A 25,666-nucleotide genomic window follows, 5' to 3' on the forward strand; every position below is an offset into this window, starting at 1 on the left:
TTGTTTTTTTTTTTTCCACTATGATCAAATGGTTAAGTCGCACTCCCAGACCCAGTCATCCTAATTTGGGATTAGGGGTTGATAGCGTGACATTCACTATGTGACAACATGTACATTATTAAATATATAAAAAATGTTCCAAGTATATACATGCATATGGCAACTACAAATAAGTGAAGTTTGAGAATCTTGATTAGGATCAAATGATGATAATTTGTGATAGAATTAAATGAAACTTCTGTTACATATTAATTGCATGCTCCGTGTAACAAATTCACTCATAAGGATTCTCAAGCCCTATATGAATTTGTATTTATTTTGTCATAAAATCTCCCAATTATTGAGCTTAAATTAGGTTAAACATGATCAACCCTAAAAGTTGATTCATGCTTGGTATGAAGACTCCCATTCCCCATCTAATGGAACTCCAACCAACTCGCCAGGAAATCCATTCTTACCTTTCCTCAAAATCTAAGATATAATCTTTGCTTTTATACCAGCATTGATTACTAATTAATGCTAAGTTTTTTTTTTTTTTTTTTACAAATTTTCATTGGAGTGAAGCCAAATATATAAATTTTGAAAATAAATGGAATGATGTGTGCATGTCACGCGCAGTAGAAGGCGGCTGATATGGGGAAATTCTCACGCTCTCCTGCAGGGCCACTGTAGGAAAAAACGTAAAACATAGGGGCCAAAATAGTAATCACACATAATATGTTCCAGCAAATGAATTTTGTTTTCTTGTCCTTTCTGTCCATTACTATGTGGTCTTTGTTAAAATAAGCGAAAAATATTTTCCTTGAAGGAAAAATAAAAGAAAAGAAAATAATAAAATAAAATTAAACGCGGCTGCTGTATACACCAAAAACCAAAACCAGAGAGAGAAGAATGTGCTAATTCGATTCCAGCTGAAGAAATCGCACCAAAACGATTCCGAAGCTGTAAGCTTTCAGAGAACGAAAACAAAATCGAAGCGATTTTCATTGGGTTTAAGTTGAATAGTTTGATATTTAAGAGTTGAATCATTCAACTTTGTTGAATCCTGGAGGGGTGTGATTCGCGATCGGGGCTGGTTTTGATTGTTTCAGAGAGAATTCTTGGTGGGTTTTTGTTTCTGTGAAATGGGTCGGAGGGAGTTTTGGATTTGGAGGCGGGGATGTGAAGAGGGAGCTATGGGTTTGAGGGTTTGATTAGAAAGTTTTTTTCTTTTTTCTTTTCTGGATGATTTCTGTTGGGGATGCAAGGAAGGGGCTAGGGTTAGGATTTGGCGGTGGTGGGAGAGACATGGACGAGACTGAGCTTGAAGAAGGCGAAGCTTGTTCTTACCGGAACGACAACGACGATGACGACGCCAGCATCGACCCAGATGTTGCTCTGTCTTACATTGTAAGGGCCTTTTTTTTTAAACATGTTCTTGTGCTTCAAACAAGTATCATATATATGTTTTGTTTTTTAATGTGAATTTTGTTCTAGAGGTGCTAGAAATAGTTGTTATGTTTTGACTTTATTTGAGTTAGATCCAAGCTTGAATCCATAACTAAAAAAAAGGGGAAAGAAAAGAAAATTACAGTGCAAGACCTTGTTATGAGAACTTAAACATGGCTTTGTTTATTGAATTGCAAATATGGCTTTTGTGAATTCATCTTGATCAATTAGTAAGAGAAGTATCCCTGTTTTGATTTGATGGCAATGCTGTTTTAAGTAGTTCAGTTAATGTAGAGACTTGATCTTCTTCCGGAAAAGTAATTAGTCATGGTAGGACGACATTTAGCTCATGAGTTGATACTTACGGATATCCGACAAAATTTTTCAGTAGTCAGGAATGTAATGTTCCTTTTGAGTACTTTAACAATGTTGTTAGTCATTAAATCTGTGTTTCATCACTTTCACCAAGGAGTTTAGAGGGAAATGTAGAATCAATATTTAGGCATCCTGAGATTTAAACTATGGAAACTTCAAATTCATGATTGGAACTCTCTGAATATGGAGTTGAGGTCGAGAGAATTGGCTAATGTATTGTAGGATGGTGAAGTGCAATTTCTTAAGTGCTAGCTTTACAATCTATCTAACCTCTTACAAATGTGTTATGCCCAGTTTAAATGTCCTTTTGTTCTAGTTCATGCATCTTTATTTTATTTTTTGGTGCTCTATATGACACGTATCTTTCTTATCTTCTTAAGGATGAGAAACTTCAAAATGTTTTGGGACACTTTCAAAAAGATTTTGAAGGTGGGGTTTCTGCAGAGAATTTGGGTAAGTCAAGAAAAAGGAGAACAACTTTTTTTCCCCCAAAAGCTTGAGAGCCACATTATTTGGAGGTCCTCTTAAATCGATGGTTTGAGAATGATTTGATTGTGACAGGGGCAAAATTTGGAGGGTATGGCTCGTTTTTACCTACCTATCAACGATCTCCTATTTCATCTCATCCAAGGAGTCCTCCAAAAGTGCAGAACTACAACACAACTAGATCTCCAAACAATTCTTTAATGGAGGTTTATTTTTAAGCATATGATACATCATTTCTTTATAATATATTAATTATATTTAAATGAGAAATTTATGATCAAATAATTTTTCATCTAAGAATTTCTAGTTGAGCATTTTATGTTACCGCACAGGGTGGCCATCACAACTCTTCAGTTTCTTCAAGTGCACCTCAATCAGTGAGACTTGGAGCAACTTCTACAAGTTCCACATCATTGCCTATATTGAAGGAACCATCCACAAAGGAGTCTGTCAAACAAGATGTTGGAACATTGTTTACTCGTGCTGAGGAAGTTAGTACTAGATATGAATCTAATAACAAGAAACTTACTAATTTATCAGACCATAAAACACTGAAGGTTCGAATCAAAGTGGGTTCTGATAACTTATCAACACGAAAAAATGCAATTTATAGTGGTCTTGGTCTTGATGTTTCACCATCGTCATCATTGAATGACAGCCCTTCCGAAAGTGAAGGGATGTCCCGGGAACCCCAAGGTATCCCATTTGAATCTCCCTCCAGTATTCTTCAGGTGAAGCATCTTCTTGTAATTTTCTTATCCCATATTTTCTTATCCATATGTGCACAAGATAAATTAGAATCTGTTTGTTTGTATTTGTGTTTGAGCAGATTATGACATCCTTTCCGGTGTACGGGGATCTACTCATATCACCTCTTTCCCATGATCTTATTGACTTGGGTGAAAAGGAAAAGCTGATGAAAGATTATAGATCCATGCCTATGAGCAGGGGTGGCTTGGAAAGTTTGAACATACTACCAAATGGGTCTGATTCTAGAAAGGCTGATGAGAAAGTGTTAGGAGAGAAGAAAACAAAGTCTCTAAAGCGAAATGATCTTTCAGCAGAATTGAAGAGTTGCAATAGTAACGGTGCTTGGAAGGGCAATGGGTTTATATCGAGGAAGGAACCAGACATTGATATATTGGCTTGTGAGGAGCTTATTTCTAAGACTATGAAGCTACCGCTTCTTTCTAATTCAAATTCTGCTGATGGTGACATGGAAAAAGGTAAAGACCGGGCCTCTTATGCATCAAGGGAAGCCAATATGGGTTTGCTAGAGGACGAAGAGTTCTCTGAGCTACCTAAAGAGGAACAATTGGGGCCAACATTCTCTCAAGAGGATGACTGGTTTGAGAAGTCGAAGGCTGGTTCAGCTGGAAAGTTTTTTGAAGAGAAGAAAGCAAGTTCTCTCGATGACATTTCAGTATATCCGAAAAAAGCTGCCCATCCCAACAGAGAGAAAAGTTATGACTCAGTAAAGTCTGATTCAAATGTTTATAAGGGAAGGAAAGCTCTAAACACTGAACTTACAGATCCTTTAAAGGAGAAGGCTAATCAGAAAGCTAATGTCCATGAAAAAGACAATATGAGATTGCCTCCTGAGAAGGAACATTCTCTTTCTGGGAGTAAGAAAAAATCGAAGGGGAGTCAAAGTAATGGCACCCAAGTTGCAGAGGTACCAAAAGTAAGCTTGAGGGTTGGTTCTTCATCAGTTCCCAAAACAAAAAAGAGCACTCATGTAGACAATTATACCTCTAAAAGTGAAGTGGAAGACTTGAAATTACAAAAGGATCTTGGAAGAGCTGGAGAAAAATATGAAGATTTCTTTGGGAAATTGGAAGAAGAAGAGAACCAAATGGAATTGGAAGTGCCTTCTGAAGATAAGGAGTTTGAGGTGGTTGAGAAAAACATAGCTTCCATTAACAATGCTTCATGTGAAAAATCAAGCATTAAGAAATTTGATAAGCTGTTGACATCAGAGGCTCATCCTAAAGTGGTTTCAAATGGAGGTCCATGCTATGGGAATGGGCTCATTTCTGATGCAGTTCCAGCAACAGGGCCTCCTTCAGTGATAGACCTCGATACTTGGGTCCAGTGTGACAGATGTCATAAATGGCGGCTTCTTCCTTTTGGTACAAGCCCTAAAGACCTACCCGAGAAGTGGCTATGTAGCATGCTTGACTGGCTGTAAGTTTTTTTTTGTTTTTTTTTTGTGGGTGACTGGCTGTAAGTTTTATTTCCAGTAGCATTTAAGTATTCCTCCCTCCCCTCTCTCTCTCTCTCTCTCTTGACCTATCCATAAATGTGTGTAGGCGAGGAATGAATCGGTGTAGTTTCACCGAGGAGGAAACAACAAAAGCTCTAATTGCAATGTACCAAGTTCCTGCTCCTGAAAGTCAAACTAACATGCATGGTAATCTTGGTGGGGTTATAACTGGAGTAACCTTGGCTAATGTTCGGCACCCTGACCAAAACCACCAAAATATTGGTTTAAATGCTATGTCTTGTGGTGGAAAAAAGAAAGATGGATTAAAAGAACCATCAGATGCAACATATAAAGATGGTCCCCCTCAATTGTCAAATTCAATGAAGAAAAACTTGCCGGCTTCAGTGAAAGGTAGGACCCTAAATGATGTGAGCCAATCTCCTCTGATGGGAGAACCTGATTTTCAGCAGCAAAGCAAGTCAAGTGACCTACCTGTGAAAAAACATAAAGAGAAGCAAAAAGTACGTGACAACTATTCTGATGGAGGTATTGTATATGAAGCCGAAAAATTTATGTGTTTGTGAAACTCCATTATTTTCTATTTTATGTAATTAACTTCTTGATAAACCATGCATACAGGTGATACAAAGAATTTAAAGATGAAAAGCAGAAAGGATAATAGTGATCAAGATCGTTCTAGAACTTCCAAGAAAATCAAGACTGAAGTTATGCATTTTACTGATGAAGATGGGGTGTCGGACCACGGCGGACCCACTGGGAAGATTGCTGCTAGCGCAAATAGTGGTTTTTCTACTGCATTATTTGAGAAGGATCAGCCTAGATGCAATGAACGCTCTTCGTTTAAGGACTCAAGGGATGATTTAACGGGCGGCCTACATGCTTCCGTTAAGAAGGAAAAACACCGAGTTCCAGTTTCCTTGGAATTGGGAACCTCTGATACTAGAGAAAACTCTAACAAGAGGAAAGTGAAGGAGGAGTTCAACCCCGATGACTACAGGAAGGAAAAGAAGTTAAGGGTATCCAAGTCTGAGGGGAAAGAATCTAAGGCAAGTAGAGACAGTGGCAGAACAGACAAAAAAGGTAGTCATGCAAAGAACCATCAACTTGGGAAAGATGTAGAGAGCAATCTGTCTCAGCGAAGCTTGGATGGTATGGATTCTTTGAGAAGGGATTTGGGATCTCTACAGCCTTCCATGGCAGCCACTTCAAGCTCTTCTAAGGTTTCTGGTTCCCATAAAACAAAGGCCAGCTTCCAGGAAGTGAAAGGCTCACCAGTTGAATCAGTTTCTTCATCACCTATGAGAACTTCTAATCCAGAAAAGCTTACATCAGCAAGTAGGGACCTCAAGGGGAAAGATGACCTTCCGGATACTGGTCTCTTTGCCGTAGGTAGTCCAAGAAGATGCTCAGATGCTGAAGATGATGATGGGAGTGATCGATCTGGGACAGCAAGGAAGGACCAAACATTCAATGTGGCTTATCACAGGTCCCTTGGGTCCTCTGAGTTTGACTTTCAAGACAGGGACTTTACTCATGTATCAGATGGTAAAGCTAGAGCTCAGATTGTGCCTTCTTCTAATATTGCAAATGGCCATCTTACAAATGGTGGGGTATATAATTTAGGCCAGGATACTCCATATCCTAGTAAACCACAGTCTTCAAGTCAATGCCATGATGATGAAAGACAGACTGACAGCCATCCTCGTACTAATGAGTCTCGTCCAAGGAAGTCTGGGAAGGGGTCCTCTTCACGGATGAAGGACAAAAACCGGAGTTTTAAAACTGACTTTGATATGGGGAAGGTTAAGATTTCTGATTCTCTCTGTGACCTTCAAGACCACTCTCCTTCCCATGAAGTAAAACCGAGGGATGGTAAAAACCAGTTGCAGGAGAAGTCTGGAATCAAGTCAGATGAAGCTGAGAACAAATATGTCAGTAAGAAAGATCTTGCAGGAAAACTGTCAACTGAGAGTAGCAAAAGAGAGAGCCAGTTAAAGCTTGGAGAGCATGATGGTTCACACATCAAAGTAGATTCTACCTGCCGACCAGATGCATCTTCTACAACAAAGCAAAATCTGCTGCAAGACTGTGATGGTGAAAGATCTTCAAAAAGGTTCCCTTCTGACAAAACTGATCAAGTTGGGCTAATTTCTGCGAGAGGGAAGTCACTACCGCTACCACCGTCTGGAGGACCTCAAATTGAAACACTGAACCGTTGTCCCAGACCTGTTACTGGGTCCCAAAATGGAAATGGAGTAGATAGTTCAGCAGTTGATGCCTCTGAAGGTGATGATGCATTTAAGCCGCGAAAACAAATAAGAAAGGCTGATCAGCAGAATGGAACTCGGCACAGTAGTTCAAGACATCCCACACCGAATGGGCCGAAGGCCAGGGAACTTGATGCCCCTAGTCCTGCTAGAAGAGATTCCTCCAGCCAGGCTGCTAACAATGCTCTGAAAGAAGCTAAAGATCTAAAACACCTGGCTGATCGTCTTAAGGTTTTCACAGTCTCTGCTTGATTTACTGATGGTGCTGTTTGTTCTGCCCTAATTCTTTGCCACTTTTATTTTTTGCAGAACTCTGGGTCAAATCTTGAGAGTACGGAACTTTACTTTGAGGCGGCCCTCAAGTTTCTTTATGGAGCCTATCTGTTGGAGTCTGGGCACTCTGAGAGTTCCAAACATAGTGAGATGATTCAATCGAAGCAAGTGTATAGTAGCACTGCAAAACTATGCGAGTAAGTCAAAATATAAAGCATGGAATTTTGGGGTTTACCTGTTCTGTTCTTGATTCCCTTTGTTTTGTTTTGTTTTGTTTTTTTTTTTTTTTTCTCACTCTTTTTTTTAGTCATTGTTTAAGTAATAAGCAATGTTCACAGCAGGACGTAGAATTCCTGGCACCATGAATATGTAAATGTTTTGCTCATTACTAAATAGTAAATTAAAAGAACTGGTTTGACTTGGGTTAAAGAGGCTGAATGTGCCACATAATGTCATACATTGTAACATCACTTAAAATTTGTCAAAACTGCAGTCCTTAGTGGTTCTGTATCATGGCCATCTCTTTATTAATTCTTAACTTTTTTAATTCCTAAAATGGATTGAGGCTTATGAGTCATGATATTTTAAACCACACCCGTTGCATGTGTGCACCCACTCTGCTGTTTGTGGGTCCATACAGACTTCAGACCTTACCCAATACAGGGGTATGATGTGAAGTTGTAGGCAATATCTTGGCTTGTAACCTATGGATACCATCTCTCATTTGTTGTGACTTGTATGCGGAGGGCTTTTGGGTCTGAGATCAAAGAGTTCATTTTTTAGTTAAAGGTTAATTTTGGAGATTATAGGAGCCAGTGTTGGGTTCTGGAATGAGAGGACAAGAGATAGGGGGAGGGGGAGAGAGGCTTGAGACTCATTCGCTTGAACCTTTGGGATTCATCTTTGTGGTCTTCTTCATTCTTAGTGAAGCTTTCTTAACCATCTTTTCATTTGGTTAAGTTGACTAATGTAAATCTGTAGTGATTGTAACTCTTTCTCATTCTATTTTCTCCCAATTGTTAGAGATATAGCATATAAATTTTTAATTGTCTGGATAATACTGCAGCTATCTGGAACTTGGTTATCTTAATATTGAAATTGTTCTGGATTTGTTGATCTTTGTAAATTTGAATAAGCATTTGGAGCTATCGTGCCTGTCATTTTGATCATCTGCTGTATGGAATAGGTTTTGTGCCCATGAATATGAGAAATCCAAACACATGGCTGCTGCTGCTCTGGCCTACAAATGCATGGAGGTGGCTTATATGAGGGTAGTTTATTTCTCACATACTAGTGCAAGTAGAGATCGCCACGAGTTGCAAACTGCTCTACAAATGGTTCCTCCTGGTAATTATAATCTAGTAAAATTGTTGTTTTTCTGTGGGAACAAATTTTTTTTCCTGGGAAATTATTTCATAGTTACTTGTTATGCATTAAAGCTACAATAAGCTCTTCTTAGCTTAAAATCCCCAGTTTCCCACAGTTCTAAGTAAATGTCACACACAAGTGAATGCACACATCTAATAATTTGATATAGTTGTATGATGAACCTATGGCAAAAAATGGCAAAAAATCAGAAAATATATATATATATATATATATATATATATATATATATATATATAAGCAAAAAATAAAAAAATTCTGAAAAAAATAAAAGCAAAAAAATTACCATTTTTCATTTTGGGTCGCGGAAATAGGACATTGCAAAGAAGGGGGTAATTGCAAAATTGAAGCATTGAGGGGACATTTCAAATAGGGTGGTTATTAGAGGAGGCTAAATGTAGTTTCCCCCAAAAAGTTTCAGTGAAAAATCAAATTATATAGAGGCACACATGTTGGTTATTCTGTTCTGACTGTTTTTTACAAACAATTTTGTTTGGCCTCTCTAATTGGTGGAGTGGTACATGCATTAGTATGCTTGCCTAAAATCCATGTTTAAAAGAAGAGCTTGTGACGAGGCCCACGAGGGTGCCCTTTTTTTGTCATATTAAATGATTTTTTTTTTTTTTTTTTCGTTCTTTTCCTTTAGAAATTGCCTTTCAGAGTTTATTATATGCCACTGAATTAACACTAAAAGGGGTGTTTACTACCATTCTTGTTGTTATGTGATGTCATTCTTTTGTTGCATTATTCAGGTGAGTCTCCTTCTTCATCTGCCTCTGATCTTGACAACTTAAACAACCCCACCACAGTGGACAAGGTTACCTTATCAAAGGGTGTTAGCTCTCCCCAAGTTGCTGGAAACCATGTCATTGCTGCCCAAAGCCGTCCCAACTTTGTGCGGTTGCTCAGCTTTGTAAGCATATATTAATCCTGTTTATAAACTTAAATTGTTGCAGAATATTAAGAATAATAATATTATAAACCAACTAGGCTTCAAATGTACATTGTTAGTAGGAGAAGAATATTATATGCAAATGATGCATCTTTCCTCAATACCCTTGATGAAAAGCATCCTGCTTAATATCTCGCTATATGTGTCTTGGAATGGTTTTTATGTATGGGCAGCACAACTTCCATCCAAACCACATCAAGTTTATAATGTAATCTTACCTATGATACAACAGCTATAATGTCTTACTGAGCTTCTTTTCCATATTATACTCTATTTGTATATGAGCATAATCAAACTTGATGATATGCAGGCACAGGATGTAAATTTTGCAATGGAAGCCTCAAGGAAATCACGAATTGCTTTTGCAGCTGCTAATGTAAGCTTAGGTGAGACCAAATGTGGGGAGAGTATCTCTTCCATTAAAAGGGCTCTTGATTTTAACTTCCAAGATGTTGAGGGATGTCTACGTTTGGTACGGCTTGCAATGGAGGCCATTAGCCGTTAAAGAATCAAAAGTGGTTATGGAGACAATTCAACCATGAGAAGAAATTAATTTTGGTTGGTGTATCCTGTGTATTAAGCCTTTAAGGAACAAAGAAAAAGAGGCTGACCTGGATCTCTCTGCCACACTGCATGATAGTTCTCGAGAGACTAGTCATCACCAACTTGCAAAGTTAGTGCACTATATACATTTTTGTGATGCAAGATGAGTAATGGCATCTTGAAATGAACCATTTAAGGGCCGTATCTGCTTTCTGAATTGGACAAGGGGCAAATTGAGGAAGTGTGAATCAGTTAAGGTTCTGCCAAAGTGATTCTGCAATTTTTTAATGTAAGTGGATATATGATCCTTCAGGATTGTGGTTGAAGATATAATAGTTGGGGTGTTTGAATTTTGATACCGAAACTTCAATTGGCCTCATTTTTCATCTAAGGAAGTTGTAGTTTTTCTGTCCTCTCAATTTGATGTTTACTTTGGTTGGAGACAACTTGAAGCATGGGGAGCTGCCCCAATGTGCTCGAATTTTGTGATATTGGTTTACCAGCACTGACACTTCAGAGTATAGAGCATAAAAGAAATGGCAGTCTCATGTAGGCAACTTCTTTTACATCAATCTTTTCTTTTCCATCAACCTGTTGTTTCTAATTCTCTGTTTTTGTTCTGACTTTGTGTTTTATGCATATTTGCAGGTGGTCTTCTATAGTTTATATTATTGTAGGTGGGAACAATGTTCTCTTTGTTGTTGATAGATACAAGCAGGAATAAGTCAGCCAAAATTATATACAAGAAAGTAATTACAGTAATAACAACCATGCAGCTTTCAGAACTGCATTCATCAAGTGTTTTCCTTTAGAGGTTTGTGGTGCTCTGTTGTGAAAGATTTGCTTTTACTGCTATTCTTCATTCATTTCTAACTCATTTTATTTTCTTAATTGGCAGTGTCTATATTTGTAAATATGCAAATCATTGATTCGCATTCATATCAGAACCGCTCAAGTTTCTTTTTTCAAAAGGGCTGGAGGCAGTGTAATACCATGCCATCAGCTAGTACATTTGGATCTAACAGTAACAGGTGAAGTTACTCTTTTCACCCCCTAATTAAACTTGATGAAGACATGAAACTTCAATTCATATGTCTATGAAATACTTATTTCCTCCCAATTGATTAGTGTCAAGAGAGTTACTTATTACGGGTTTAAATTGCATTTTTAGTTTTCTTTTTTTAGTATTAATATATAGAAAAATGCTAGACCAATATTTTTTTAAAAACACGTGTCAACATGTGGTTAGAGGGTCTTAATTTTTTTTAATAACTAGCGTGGCTCTAACCACATGCTAACACGTGTTAGCAAGTTATAAAGAGTTATAGGTTGATGGTTTGAATAGGAGACCCCAAGAGCGTGTTCAAAATGCCCCTCTACCACTTTTTTTTTTATGTTGGTATTTACTTGTAACTCTGATACATAAATATTCAGAAAATTATAGCTATTGCTTCTTGTGCTCTGCATCAATTCAATTTTAAAACCCAAGTTTTAAATGTTTTATTTTAATACCAAGCTTTGGGCTACTTGTAATTCAAGACGGCTGTCTAATTCTCCATCAAATTAATAACATAAGTAATATAAAATTATAGTTATATGCCGAGAAGAAGGAAAAGAAAAGCAAAAATAAACAGGAATAACGAATTTGTTCTATGTAGTACGCAACTTATAGTTAAAAAAGAGTTATTAGATATTATTTTCCGAATTATGCTTATATTGGGGATTATGTGTTTATGTAATTTAGAGTTAAAAGTCTTATTAATACTAACATAATTGCATGTGGATGCAGGTTAAGTAATTAAAACGCAGTGGCCATGGAAGTACGGTTGGCTAGTGGATTATTGACTGCAGCAGGGGAAAATTTGACTTTCTTTATTCACTTCAGCCTACTTTGTCTCTTTTATTTTTGGTTGATTTGTAAATGGTGATTAACTCATTGATGACGAGATTTTGACCCATCTCCAGACTTGCATACTCTTTACACGTGTATAATAGTAGCAACATTTGTCCAATCCTTATTAATAAAATCTTACATCTTCTCATTCTTCAATTTTTTTTTTTCATCTCATGTGATGAATTTTCCTCGATAATTGTCATGATTAACGGCTGTAAATACTGAGAAAGAACCGAACTTACTATAATTCCAATAAGGATTTTGAACAATTTTATGATCCAAATTATAGATTGACAAGCAAGCATATTGTCATATTAACCCAGTAAAACAAGACAAATAACATAAAACATTTTTAATGGGTCAAGTTGGTAAAAACTAGAAAGTGCATGGATTTTGTGACTGAAACACTCACTTGATTATCAGGCATCACCAATGATGTTAAAAATGGGCATTCCTATTAATTTTCTTCTCCGAAAGGGTAATTATATAGGTAAATCACAAGATATTTGCCCTTAAGGTGGTACACAAAAATTCGCTACTCCTGAATTTTACCTTCCTAATATACTAGAGAAAAGGGCACAGCAAGCTGTAACGAAAAGCATTTACAGAAATTTATAATGAGTATAATAATGTCCCCCACCCACGCTCACCCCCACCCCACCACCCCCCCCCCCCCCCCCCCCCCCCAACCCACTACTCCTTTCCAAGAACATCACAGGTCCATGCCAAGGCCCCCTACACCACCACCCACCGTGATTAAACAAACCATCAACAGCTCCAGCTTTGCAACGTTCAACAGGCACTAGTAGCAAAATCATGCCAAGTACCTAAACACGTTCGGGTTATCCTTGTCTCTCTCCAGATAGTCCCGGGTGATTAAGTCTTCCATCCTCTTCTTTATTGCTTTAATATCGGGCTGCACATTTGCATCCATTATTAAGTTGGATTAGTATAGAGAATGAAAACCAGGAAAATAACATAAAAGAAATGGAATCATCTGACATTTCTACAGAACTCAATACTTTGTTTTGGAACCAATGGCCCCTAAAACAATGCTCACCATATATTAATATTATATGCAACTCAAAAGCCAAAATGAAGTAAGAAAAACATAATATTTGCAGTAAGATGCATGCCAGATTTCATGATACAATTGATGAATGCCGACAAAATAATATCTTAAGAAAACAGTGTCATCATTGTTTAAGTGCTTCCATGACCGTGTTTTAGCACTATCATATGTAGCATCAACACATAAACAGAAGATGAAAGAATAGAGAGAGACCTTAAACATGCGGCCCAACTGCTCAACACACTCCATAACCAATTGTTGGTGACCCAATACTTTCCGACTCTTCATAATGCGCACAATTGCAGCATCTATAGCGTATCGCCTATCCTTGTCAACATCTTCAATTACCCTCCTCCTCTCGTCCACTGGAGGGAGCGGTATCTACAGTTGAAAATTTTCAAAAGTTATCACCTTTAATATAGAAGAACCGAAGGAAGTGGTAAAAGCAATTGAAAAGTGAGAATGCTAAATACCTTAATCCTCCTCATTCTATCTGTGAACTTGGAGTTGAACTCAAAGTTGTCTGTTGGCAAGATAGTCTTTGTGTTTGGCTCCTTACTCAGGATCTTATACTTGGCACATGACAGAGAATGGAGCAATCTAACCAAGTCATCATGGGTCAAGTTCAATTGAGTCATAATCTCTGAATAACTCAATCTATCAGCGTTATTAAATAGCAGCAAGGCAGCAGCCTGTAAAATATAAACAGAAGATTACGATCCCAAATTCAGAGTCAACACGTGAATCTAATAATCTAGTTCCAACCCACTAAACAACATAGAAAATTTTGCAAAATAAGATTACCTGATAGGTTGACACAATCAATTCAATGGTTTTTGACTCAAACTTGCCATTAATGTTGCAAGTGCCCAATGAGTAAATCCACGTTAGTTTTCTGTGTTTTGTTTTTGTTTCATAGAATCCTTTGAAAACTTCCACGCACTTGACCTGAAGCAAAAACATTACAAATATAACATATATTAGTAAACCTGACTACTTCACAGCAAACTAACATTAGCGGTGGAAATTTTAACATGCCCATCATCTAAACAAGTAAATGTTACCATTTCCGGAGGGAGGCTGAGATCAAATGATTTATAACTTGGCCAAAATCCAGTAGTAAGAACCGTGACTGTCAAATCAATCCCAGGATTTACATTTGTGTTATTACGAAGATAATCCTCAAAGTTGTTCTGGTTTTCCCGTGCCAGTGTCAAATCTGTCACCTGGAGAAGAAAGAAAAAGAACAAAAGATGCCAAGCATTATCTAAATTGACAGAACAATAATGTCGACAGATGCAACACTTGGGCCAAATAATCACAGCCAACTCACCATCCCCTCCATCTTTGATGTAAATTGCGCACCACACTGCTGTTTCAGCTTGGTAAGTATACTCTTTTCATGTTCTTCATTAGCACTTCGATCAAAAAGTAGCCGGCGAGCAAGCTTTTTCCTGCAGTCTCAGCAATGCAGAATCAGCGACAACCAAAAAAAAATACTGACTGTTTCTAGCAAAACTATCCATTTATGCCACAAATCCCGAGGCAACCACCCTTGATTAAGCTCAAAGGTTCCAACAGTAACAAATGAAATATAAAACAAAGTCAAAACCTACTAAAAAAATTAGTGATTACCGGTAGAATTCTGCAAAAAGGTCTTTGTCACTAATGTATGCGAGCAACTTCACTACCTGTAGACCAGAATAACATAGATTATGACCAGTGCCACCGCCAGTAATATGTACAGCACAAAACTAATAATACTACCTTCTCGAGTGTTTCTTCTATGGCTTCATCACTCAACTTCTCACTCCCACCCTTCTTGAGGATATTATCACAAAATGAAGCCAGTAGCTCTGCACTTGAACTGCCAGAAACAGTCTTGTTGCAAAATACCTCAAAAGCCTCTTTCAGGGCCTAATGGACACTCAAAATTATTAATATTTTTTAGACACACATAAAGTGATAAGGCAGGTCCAAACAACTAGTATTTTTCAACACAAACCTTGTGGAACAAACTGTGGTTCAAAAAGCAATCAACCACATATGCCATATCCTTGTCGTGCAGCTCAATTATTTTTCTGACAAGGACCTGCAGACCGCACAACTAAATCCATCTTTAACCTTTCTTACAATTCCTAAAAATTCTACAAGTATAGGTTAAAAGATTTACCTGTTCCTGCACCCCAGCCCCATTTGGAGTCTGCAGAAACAAGGAAATCAAGACTTAGCACCAAAATCAACAATTAAGAAACAAAGACGAAAAGCTGATAACCTACAAAGGGGCTAGTATACATTATAGTCAACCAATTCATAGAGGAACCGAGGTAGCATCATAATTCCTACATAGACGAAAAGAATAAGAAAGATCGCAAAATCTAAAAAATGAATATCATAATAGGAAAATATCACATGGAATTATTTCATTCCCTATTGCTATAATCTATCCCATCTTTTTCTGTTTTCCACGTAGTACTTAATTTAACTATATGAATTGCATAACACAAATCAATCATTACCCCAATACCTAATAAAGTACTCTAATAGACTACACGAACAAACAAAAGCTTTCTTATGCCAGGATCCGATATAATTTTTTTTAAAAAAATATATATATCTAATAGCACTTGTGTGGCAGTAAAACTCAACAGCTGTATGTTAACCTCTTGCTTAATAATCCCTCTTCGCACAGCAGTAATGATCATGTATCTTCAACAAAAACAAAAACAAAAACAAGTAAAGATGTTGCAGGACATTAATGATCTTGTTTAACACTTTTAAGAATCCATCTTGTTCTTCTTTCTATGTAGTACTTTTTGGGGCGTAACAAATTGCACATAACAAAAGAACAATTATACCCAACACATAACTAGCTACTCTGAAATACTACAAGAATAAGCATAAGCTTTCAAGTGCGAAGATCTTATGGAACTTAATGAAGCCTTCATATGTAACAACACCCATCTCGAGTAAAACTCAACACCTAAATGGCAATTGATTATCGCTCTTTGCATGCCACTAATGATTTTTTTTTTTTTTTATGAATAATAATTTATTGACAAAAAAGAAAAGCTCAAGTACACGAAAAGTATACAAGAGAAGCAACCACCCTAATGAGGTTGAAAATCATAAAAGTTAACTAGATCTACAAGACAAAAGGAAAAGAGCCACTAATGGTCTTTTAACTTTAATATATATATATATATATAGAGAGAGAGAGAGAGAGAGAGAGAGAGAGAGAGAGAAAATGCAGCCAATTAAACTACCCTTCAAAATGCATTGATGATAAAACCCAGTCAAGAACATTGGTTACGGCTTTATATATAAAAGGTATGTACCTCATGTTAAGGCCAACAGATGAAACACGAACAAACTAAATGCCAAAAAAGACGTAACATTGATAATATACAAATAGACAAAAACAACATAGAAGTTTGGGCCTTCAAATAATAGAATTATCTTTTGTTTAACACAAATATAAGCTGCACAGAATATCCCCTAACATGTGCACAAGGCAATTTAAGCACACCGACTAAACAACAAAGGAATACAAAAAAACATGTGTGCAAAGATATACATTTTACTACATTAAAGGAGAATAAATCAAAATACTTAACCTGACTACTAGCAGCATCATCAGCCTGTTGGACCAGGGCTGTACCTTCAGCAATAACATGCTACAACAGGGAAACCCTCAAAGAATCAGTACAAGATGTCTCTGAACATCTGAGACGTTCTTTTTGTTCATCAAAATAAATGTAAGCAGGAAACAACTGACCTGCTTGAATATAGTAGAAACAGGATCCAAGCCCTTCAGTATTTTATGGTAAAGTCTATACATTCTAGAAAGATCCTCCACCTTTAATAGCAAGGGCAGGATGATAGATAAAGCATTAATGAAATAGTTAAAAAAAAAAAAAAATTGCAAAAGCACAAGACTTAGAGCAAAGTACCTTATCATCTCTCAGCAAAGCACGACACCCAGACTGCTCCTTCTCAAGCAGTTGTGTCCCATTAACCACCAACAACTCATCTTGAACTTTCTACAAACCAAGCATGCGGCTAAGTTGAGTAGACAGAAACCACAGAAAATCTTTTCCAAATAGTACTAGTATGCATCCACAACTACAAATGGATGAAATGAAAATGTTTTCTGCTGCAGGATTTTCTTTCCAGGTTACTTTAACAGCCAAAAAAGAGACTTCCATATAGAAGGGGTGGTGTCATATGTGCCACATATATAATGCATATGTGAGGAACTTGTTCACCACTCCACTCTGATTTATTTCTATATTATCATCTCATCAGAGGGCATATTTGTATCAAATACATATAAAAAATAGTTACCAAGAATTTATAATGCTCCTTAATTCAACTTCCTTTTTCTTCTTTTTTAATTTTGGAAATTGGAAGTGTTTTAATGGAATAATACCAACTTCAGAAGGTCCTTATTATTTTTCTGGGAATGATGCATGGCTATTTAAAGCAACACCACTCAATAGCTTTATTTTATTTTTTTCTTCGGAAAGGGAGGATTGCTGAAAAGTATCACCACTTCATATGTGAGAAAAAGAAGAAGCCAACTACACATGGATTTAATATGTATTTTGTTATACACAAATAAACATTAACTAACTAACCTCCACCAACTTCTGCTCGCTGCTTATATGCAGGTAATGAGAAACTCTGTCCCTCTCCCTTTTCAAGCACTCCTCAGCCTATACAATTTAATGAGATAATAGATGTTAGAATCACAAAGTTTATCAACATAAACTACACCATCAAGAATCTTTGTGCGCATAGACTTGCCTTCAACATGTATTCTGGACAAGAATCGTTTGAAATCCAGGTTGATGCTTTACGACGATAGTACGCACCAGAGTCTTCAAGCATCTGTGCTTCAAAATCTTGTTCATAAAGCTCCATCTGTCCCATTCCAATTTCAACAAATATGTCTATAACATTCTTCAACAGTGCTCTGTCAATTTGCTCTCCTTCACGTTCTTTATCAATCTGTTGGTCCACACACATTGAGTAGCTAAACCTTTTGGATTACAAGATATAGAATCTTACAAAAAATTCACGATCAATAAGCAACAAACTTACAAGAGTAATTACAGCATCTCTGGCATTAGCTTTTACCTCCTGGTAAACCTAGATTTGAAAGAAGAAAAAAAATGCATTCTCATACCACCCAAGGTAACTTTGAAGCAGAAGACATGCAGGGGAATTAGACCAAAGTAAATGTCATAAATAGTGAGTGACTTATAACAAACCAGATCGCGGAAGCAGGCTAGTCCAACTTCATTAAGTGCAGGAAGTGACCTCCTTGCAATGAAATACCGATCAAGATAGTGAAAGAAGCGTGACAGCCACCTCACCATAACCTTGTGGTTTAACCATCTTCTCACCAGCTCCCTCAGCATATATTCATCATGCTTCTCTTGTAAAGAGGGTAACACCTGAAACATAAAGTTAAACAGGGAGGACAATGGGTTAAAACAACCAAAAAGTAAGAGACTCCAGAAGCAAGTATGGTATTGTCAAAGCTAGAGCTAAGGTAAGCTGGAATCTGATTTGTGTTCCTAAGAGGGAGGGGGGTTTGGGTATTAAGAGGTTGGAGGGTTGGAACAAGGCTTCTATGTTGAGACATATATGGACCTTATTTGCAAGGGCTGGATCCTTATGGGTGGCATGGGTAAACGAATATTTGCTAAAAGGCAAATGCTTTTGGCAAGTAAAATCCCACAAAGGTGCTCATGGTGTTGGAGAAAGCTTCATACATTAAGAGACATTGCTAGAAGGTTTATTTTGTATAAGGTAGGGAGTGGAGAGAACATTTTTCTATGGATGGATCATTGGCATCCTGATGGGATATTACTTGAAACTTATGGTCCTAGGATCATCTATGGTGCAGGGAGTCATCTAAACACTAGGCTGTCTACTGTCATCCATGATAAAAATTGGTATTGGCAGGCGACAAGGTCTGAAAACCTTGTTAAGATTCAAAGCAAACTGTCCTTGGTGTGTATTGGAGATATGGATCACCCTACTTGGAGCGTCTCTAAGAAAGAGACTTACAACTGTGCTGATTCTTGGGATATCATTCGGATCAAACAGCAACCAGTCTCTTGGTGGAGATTAGTTTGGTTTCCAGAGGCAATTCCTATGCAGGCTTTTATTTTTTATGGTTGGTTGCTTGTGATAACCTAACCACGGGTGAAAGGTTGCTCAAATGGGGTTTTGTTGGAAACATTCTTTGTGTATTTTGTAGAGGATTTATGGAAGGGAAAAACCTTTTTCTTTTTTTTTTATGTAGTTTTTGCAGAAAAGTAGGGTTGGGGAATCTGGAAAACTGTTTGATAGATAATCCTCCTTATGGATGGGATGCTATTGTGGAAAGAGGATTAAAGGATTGGAAGGGAAAAGGGTTGAAACTGTTTTATGTAAGCTGGTTTTAAGTGCATCTGTTTACAACATATGAAGGGAGACAAATAATATAACGCACAGGAATCACTTACTTATTGAGGAGAAGCTTAGCCAGAAAATAAGATTGGAAGTTCAAACTCAGGTTATGTTTAAGGTAAGATTCCAGAGAAGCAAGGAAAATGAAGAATTATGTAAGAATTGGGACTTGCAGGAGAGCATTTTTAAAGCTGAGACTGAATAGGATCTGCTGGTGTAACTGGATTTGCTGGTGTGGCTGAGCATTTTGTGCTGATGCAGACTCAGGTATGATTATGCAGAGGATTGAGGATAGTGTGTCTATGTGCAGTGATTTTTGTACTTGCTTCAGAGTGTGAATGATGAGGCTCCTGGCTTAGTGTGGGCAGGGGCTGCTGTCTTGGATGTAGTTGATGATAATTTAAGGTGGCTATTGATAGTGCTGCAGGGGAGTTGATGCAGCTTGGTTTTTGCTTTACTAGCCTCTGTTGGTTGGGAACAGATTGGTGGTAGCTGATTTGGCTTTTTGTCTCTGTTTCTTGGTGATGCAGATAGGTTGTGGGTGTACATATTGTGGATTCTGTCTTGTTTAGATTGCTGTCCTAGTGGTGTATAGTTTGGCTAATCCTTAGTGTATGGTTTTAGTGTGGAAACTTGGTTGTTTCCAGGAGTTTCTAGCTTAAAAATAGTTATAGAGCATTGTACTTCAGTGTGATACATGAAAGATTTACTCATTCATCCAAAAAAAAAAAAAGTTTGGTATTGAAAGACAAAGAGGCTGGAAAAAAAATTAATCAATTTCATACAAAAATAATGCATCTATGCAAGAAAAAAAGTTATATGCAACCAACCAAAAGCCATGGTACAAAAACACTTTCAGAACCAAAAGTACCACCTCAGACCATAAAACTCTTCTTTTAAGCATCAATTGTGTGCAAAAGTTCCACAAAACTCTAGGACCTCTAAGATAAGTCCTTTCCTACATGAAAGGAGAGACTTCTACAAAACATAACAATCACAGTCAAAGATCAAATTACATGACATAAATATTCCCATTGGGAGTTGAAATAAATCCACACAATAGCCTACAACTCTACACCTTATGATACTTATTAAAACATGAAAAAAGAAAAAGAAAAAAGCAAGCCAATATTTCTCACCGTCGAAGTAATATATTCCTCAAACGCCTCACGGTACTTGTCATAGAGCTGTTGGGAGTAATCGTGAGGGGGCTTCTGGGTACACATGTTGTAGATTGTTCTATACTTGGAATTAAGGAAATACAATCACAATGCACAAACATGAATGCCTCAAATGACAGGTGTTTATATAAAGAATAATTATATGTACTAATTAAATAAAAAAAAAAGGATACGTGTAGAGCATCATGTATTCCTCGGAGCTAAAAGGAGGCTCCGGCAACCCTTCCAGAATCCTCTTTAGCTTCGTAATGCCCTTCTCCATGTAATCCCAACCTTGGTCCAGCTCAATAATCTTGCGGTCCATTGTAGTAAAGGCCGATTAAAAAACAAAGTCAAACTAGAATAATCTGTAAATCCACAACAAAATCAAAATAATCACAATCTCAACCAAGTTATATTATGTATATGCATAATCGACACAAACATCTTTTTTTTTTTATAAGCATAATTGACACAAACATCTTGTACAAAATTTGCTCAATAAGACGATACAGAGAAACAAACAATTTTTTTTATACATAACCACATTCATAACTCTGAATTTTTGGGCTAAAATTATATCGAAAACAATCAAGAGCTGCGAGAAGACATCATCAAGAACTTCAAACCAGCGCTATTGCGAAACCCTAACCCCAAAATTTATCTATTAATTTACTCAGTTGCAGAGAATGAATAAATAAATAAAAATTATCTATTAATTTACCAAAGCGCTTTGAAATTAGAAGAAATCACAATGCGTGCCATAATGACAGCGAACTGAAACCCCTATAAAACGATTCCAGATGATTCCGCAAGACAGCGATTGCGGAAACGAAATTCAATAATATAACTGAGAAATCGAGCTCTAACGCAAACACAATATTGATCGGAAACAATGCTCGAAATAAGAGGTCGAAATCGATTGAAAAACTTGCCTGCGTATTCGATTGGAGTACCGAGGAGACAAGCGGAAAATAATTGAGCCAAAAACCCTAACAATCAAGCCTGAAAATGAAAAACGAAAAACCCACTGTTCCTTTTGTGTGTATATATAATAATATATATAAGTACGTGTGACGTAATTAATTAGTAGTTATAAAGTCTATACACGCACTCAGAAATCGCGTACGAATTGTGAAGGTGGGCCCCGTGGATTCCCATCCAGTTGAGGAAAGGTGAATTGCGGCCGTTGATACTGATGGGTCAGCTTGTTTTAAACCGATAGTGCACACTACTGCCGTGTTGCGACTCGTATTATGCAATTGTGCCCATTAAAAGCTCTGTCCCTAGAGTTCGACCCACAATTGTTTTGCTGCTACATTTCTATAAGATTCCAATTCAGGATAATATTAATGATATGTGATTGGTGTTATTTTTTTACTTTTTTTTTAAATAATAATAATATGATTAACTCAATTTCAAATGAAAATATAGATTCATATTAAATTTTATATGCTTAATAGTATATATATATATATGTTGTTATACTATTTAAAATTTTAAATAACGTGACACCATAAATACTATTAGATGTAACAAAACAAAATCTTGACGTAAAACAATCTTGATCCTCAATTTTTTATGTTTTCAAATTAAATAAACTATAAACTATAAACTTTCATCCAATACATATAATACCATGATAAGTAGTAAATTTAATTTAGAAAGAGATAAACAAACGAGGAATAGACGCCTTTGACAATATTGGGGCAAGGGAAGGAGATTGAGCAATATAAAAAAATATATTGTTTTATTTTTTGGTTAAACGTTAAATAAATTTTATACTGATTCACCTAGTTAATTAATACAACAATCTAGCGCCGCAGCCTCAGGTAAGCCCTCTCCCATGGTGAGGGGAGGAGGGATGGCCGTTTGCTGCCTCCCTCCTCCCCCTCGCCTGCCCTTGCACCAGGTGCCAGTAATTTACTTGATGTCCCTGGCCCGGGTTACTTCCTCCCTACCCTTTCTCTGCCGCCCCTTCCTCTTTGTTTCGCTTTTGTCCTTGGCGGGGCTCTCTAGTTGTTTTCTGCTCCTTTCCTTTCTGTTTTTTTGCTGTGTTTTTTGTGTGATGTTCTTGTAGCCTTACATGTGTGACACTCGGTGTGGGTGTTGATTTTGAGGGTTTCTTTCAAACTCTCCCCAGTTTTATTTTGTGTTTGCCGCCGATCTCCTCCGCCCACCGTACGTTGCTGGGTTTTTCCTCGTGCCCCTCTAGCGATAAGCTTCAACGTCCCATGTTGCGATGGTTTTCCGGCCAGTTGGTGATCGGTTTCGCCACCCTCTGTCCACTGTTTTGGGCCTTTTTTCGCATCCCCACCGCGTTGAGCTTCGATCGTTCCCTTCCGGTGTCAGTTTTCGGCGAGTGCACAATCAGCATCCACGCTGTGTGTGCCTGTTCCCGTTTGTTTTATTTTTCTTGTATTGTCTTTGTTCATGTTTTTTCCCTGTATGCATTTCATTTTTGTTATTTGCTTGTAATAAGGCTCTACCTCTTTGGTTCGCCTACGTTTTATTTCGGTTTTCTTGCTTCTGTTTTGTAATAAGGCTTGGCCCCTCGATCTGCCTGCTTGGATGTGAATTGAACTTTGGTCCAGATCTTTTAGGTCGTGGATGTGAATTTTAGTCCAGACCTTCGAGTTGTGGACATGAACTTCATCCTGGCTTTTAAGTCGAGGAGGAATTTGCGCTACCTATGCATTGGATTGCGTCTATCTTATGCAGATCTGTTATTTCAACTGAAAACTAGTCATAAGTTAGCGGGGGTTTTAGGTGATGTTGTATCCTTATAGCTTCGGCTATAATTTGCATTTTTAGGGCTTTGTGCTCCTGCGATGTAAGAGCTTTATGCTCGTGATTATTATTAATGAAATTGGAATGTATTTCTTTCAAAAAAAAAAAAAATACAACAATCATTGGTTCAAAAATCATTAGCCAAGGTAGAGTGAGAGATAAATTAATTTTGTATTGTAGTGAAAAGTTGTTAAAAGGCAAGGTTTGAGAGCAATTACAGGAAGATTGGCTTGTTGTTGCCAGTACCCTCTCTTTTGATTGAGTTGTGAGCTTAATCGACTGAGTTAGGGAGAAAGTACTAACATACTGAGTGGTTAAATGAGGTCATATTAACAAACTATGACGGGTAAGTAGGAGTATACACTTAATACCCTAATGTTATAAGATAAATAAAAGCCTAGCAAACCCAATAGTTAGGCAGGTGTATATGCCTAATAAAATGTCTAAAGAATATGATAAATAAGTATTATGTTTGAGAATATACATCAGTGTATATATATTATGGTGAAGATTTACATTACAACATGTTATAAATAGTTTTACTTGCTTCATATTATGGACCGTGAATTTATATAGATATAGTAAAAAAAAAATGCAAAAAAAAAATAAAGTTTAGTTTTATTATTATTATGTGTAAACCCCTCTCTCTAAAACATGCAATTTGCAAAACGGCTACGGCAATTTATAGACGAAAACCATGCTTTGTAATAGTTGTGTTGTAAACACTAGATATAGGGATTTGTTTTCAAAGGAAAATAGGAGCTCAAGTCACATACATTAAATGCCATGGTATTTTTACTTGCTGATTGTGAATTCACACATCCACTTGTAAAATAATGATAATTTTACAAGTGTTACCAAAAAGGCTAATTAATAAACACAACCTATATGCGCATTCAGATTATTATCCATGAGGGTAATAGGAGGCCTTACTTTGAAGTGGCTAAGTTGTGTTAAGTTAATTATTGATATCGATATGTTTTAAACGCGACATATTTTGACTAGTGTATACACACTAATAATTTAAGTTTTGTATCTCCATGATTATGCTTATAAAAAGTGAATATTGTTAGAAGCTTTTGTATTTTATGTTGAAAGGTGAGTTTGTGGTTTTAAAAGTATTTTTTATTGAACAAGAGTTTTAGTGAACAAGAGTGCCACAAGGAATTTAGATAATTCTAACATGACTTATATAAAAAACGAGAAGTTATAAGCAAAACTTGCGTCCGTACAACGCCCTGCACTATATCATACCAATGGTTGCCAGAAAGTTGTTGTAGGCGAACTTGATTAATGGTGAGTATTGGATCTAATTTCGCTTGAAGTTGAGCACGCACATATGTAACATATTCTTCAATATTTATAGGTGATAGGTTGTACTAAACTGCAATTTCATCCCAATGGCTTTATGCATACTTATCCATAACAGTAACATAGAACCAAGATTTCAATTTGAGATAATGGCAACTAGTATTTCAGGCAAGTTGACAATGTCATTAATGCATCGTTTTGCCAGCCTATGCATTGAATCTGTAACCTTAATCAAGATGAAATTGATTATTTTTGTCATTTTTTCTATTATTGGCCATATTGCATCATGCATTGTGTTATGATATGCAAAATCATTCACGTAATACATTGTTGTCGCTTGAGGCAATCATATAACAAAGTTCATAGTGACTTTCTCCCATTTTCATCATAGCACGTGAAAGTAGTTGAGAGGGGTTTTGTTGGCTGCTAATGCTCTGCCTTTACTTGCTGACATGTTGATGTAGAGCATTGCTCCACGTACTTGGCAACATCTCATTTCATGTTGCTCTACCAGAAAAATCTCTCAAGTCTCGGTACATCTTAGTGCTTCCCAGATGCACTATGTAGAGAGAATGGTGAGTTTCCTCGATAAGCTCTCTTTTCAACATCTCATCATCAGTTACAAAAAGATCATCTTTATGCTTAAGAATCCCATCTCTCATAACATATAAGTAGTGTGCCTCTCCTTGTTGGACTCAAGCTTAAACTTGATGTACTTTGGATACTTATCTTGTGCCTTCTTAATTCTTTCTATCATTATTGGCTGAATCACCATGGCAATCATATATGGCAATCCTCCCTCATACACAACCCCTAGGCTTAGCCTCTCTATGTTCGTGATCAAATGCAATTATGCGGCTACCAAAGACGACAACTCTCTGATTGCCTTTCAATTCAATGCATCGGTCACCACATTGGCCTTATCTCAATGATACTTAATAGTGCAATCGTTGTCCATGATGAGATCCAACCATATGCATTGTCTCATGCGTCACTTAGACATACCTTTTATTAACATTTAATTTCCTTTTGAATTT

At 37.0% G+C, this 25,666-nt stretch overlaps 2 protein-coding genes across 2 annotated transcripts; one reads left to right on the top strand and one right to left on the bottom strand.

Annotated features, from left to right (window-relative positions):
• Positions 1-857: 857 nt before the first annotated feature.
• LOC132168836 (cysteine-tryptophan domain-containing zinc finger protein 7) lies at positions 858-11,987 on the top strand. The gene is made up of 14 exons (XM_059579892.2): positions 858-1,389; positions 2,184-2,256; positions 2,365-2,495; positions 2,622-3,020; positions 3,119-4,476; positions 4,602-5,041; positions 5,135-7,014; positions 7,093-7,253; positions 8,243-8,403; positions 9,195-9,355; positions 9,705-10,486; positions 10,586-10,751; positions 10,836-10,968; positions 11,727-11,987. The coding sequence occupies exons 1-11, from the start codon at positions 1,225-1,227 to the stop codon at positions 9,897-9,899; spliced, it is 5,124 nt and encodes a 1,707-aa protein (XP_059435875.1). The 5' UTR covers positions 858-1,224; the 3' UTR covers positions 9,900-10,486; positions 10,586-10,751; positions 10,836-10,968; positions 11,727-11,987.
• Positions 11,988-12,542: 555 nt separating this feature from the next.
• Positions 12,543-21,550, bottom strand: LOC132170601 (cullin-1). The gene is made up of 20 exons (XM_059581630.2): positions 21,464-21,550; positions 20,723-20,896; positions 20,508-20,607; positions 18,180-18,365; positions 18,010-18,057; positions 17,713-17,916; positions 17,544-17,621; positions 16,857-16,946; positions 16,682-16,762; positions 16,521-16,580; positions 15,077-15,106; positions 14,909-14,995; positions 14,671-14,820; positions 14,539-14,594; positions 14,237-14,357; positions 13,968-14,129; positions 13,708-13,851; positions 13,377-13,595; positions 13,117-13,284; positions 12,543-12,747 (listed from the first exon to the last, which is right to left on the bottom strand). Exons 2-20 carry the CDS (start codon positions 20,851-20,853, stop codon positions 12,646-12,648), a joined length of 2,217 nt encoding a protein of 738 aa, XP_059437613.1. The 5' UTR covers positions 20,854-20,896; positions 21,464-21,550; the 3' UTR covers positions 12,543-12,645.
• Between the last annotated feature and the right edge of the window lie 4,116 nt (positions 21,551-25,666).

This window comes from Corylus avellana, chromosome 1, assembly GCF_965113065.1.
Source record: "Corylus avellana chromosome 1, dhCorAvel1.hap1.2, whole genome shotgun sequence".
In the NCBI taxonomy this organism is placed as follows: domain Eukaryota; kingdom Viridiplantae; phylum Streptophyta; class Magnoliopsida; order Fagales; family Betulaceae; genus Corylus; species Corylus avellana.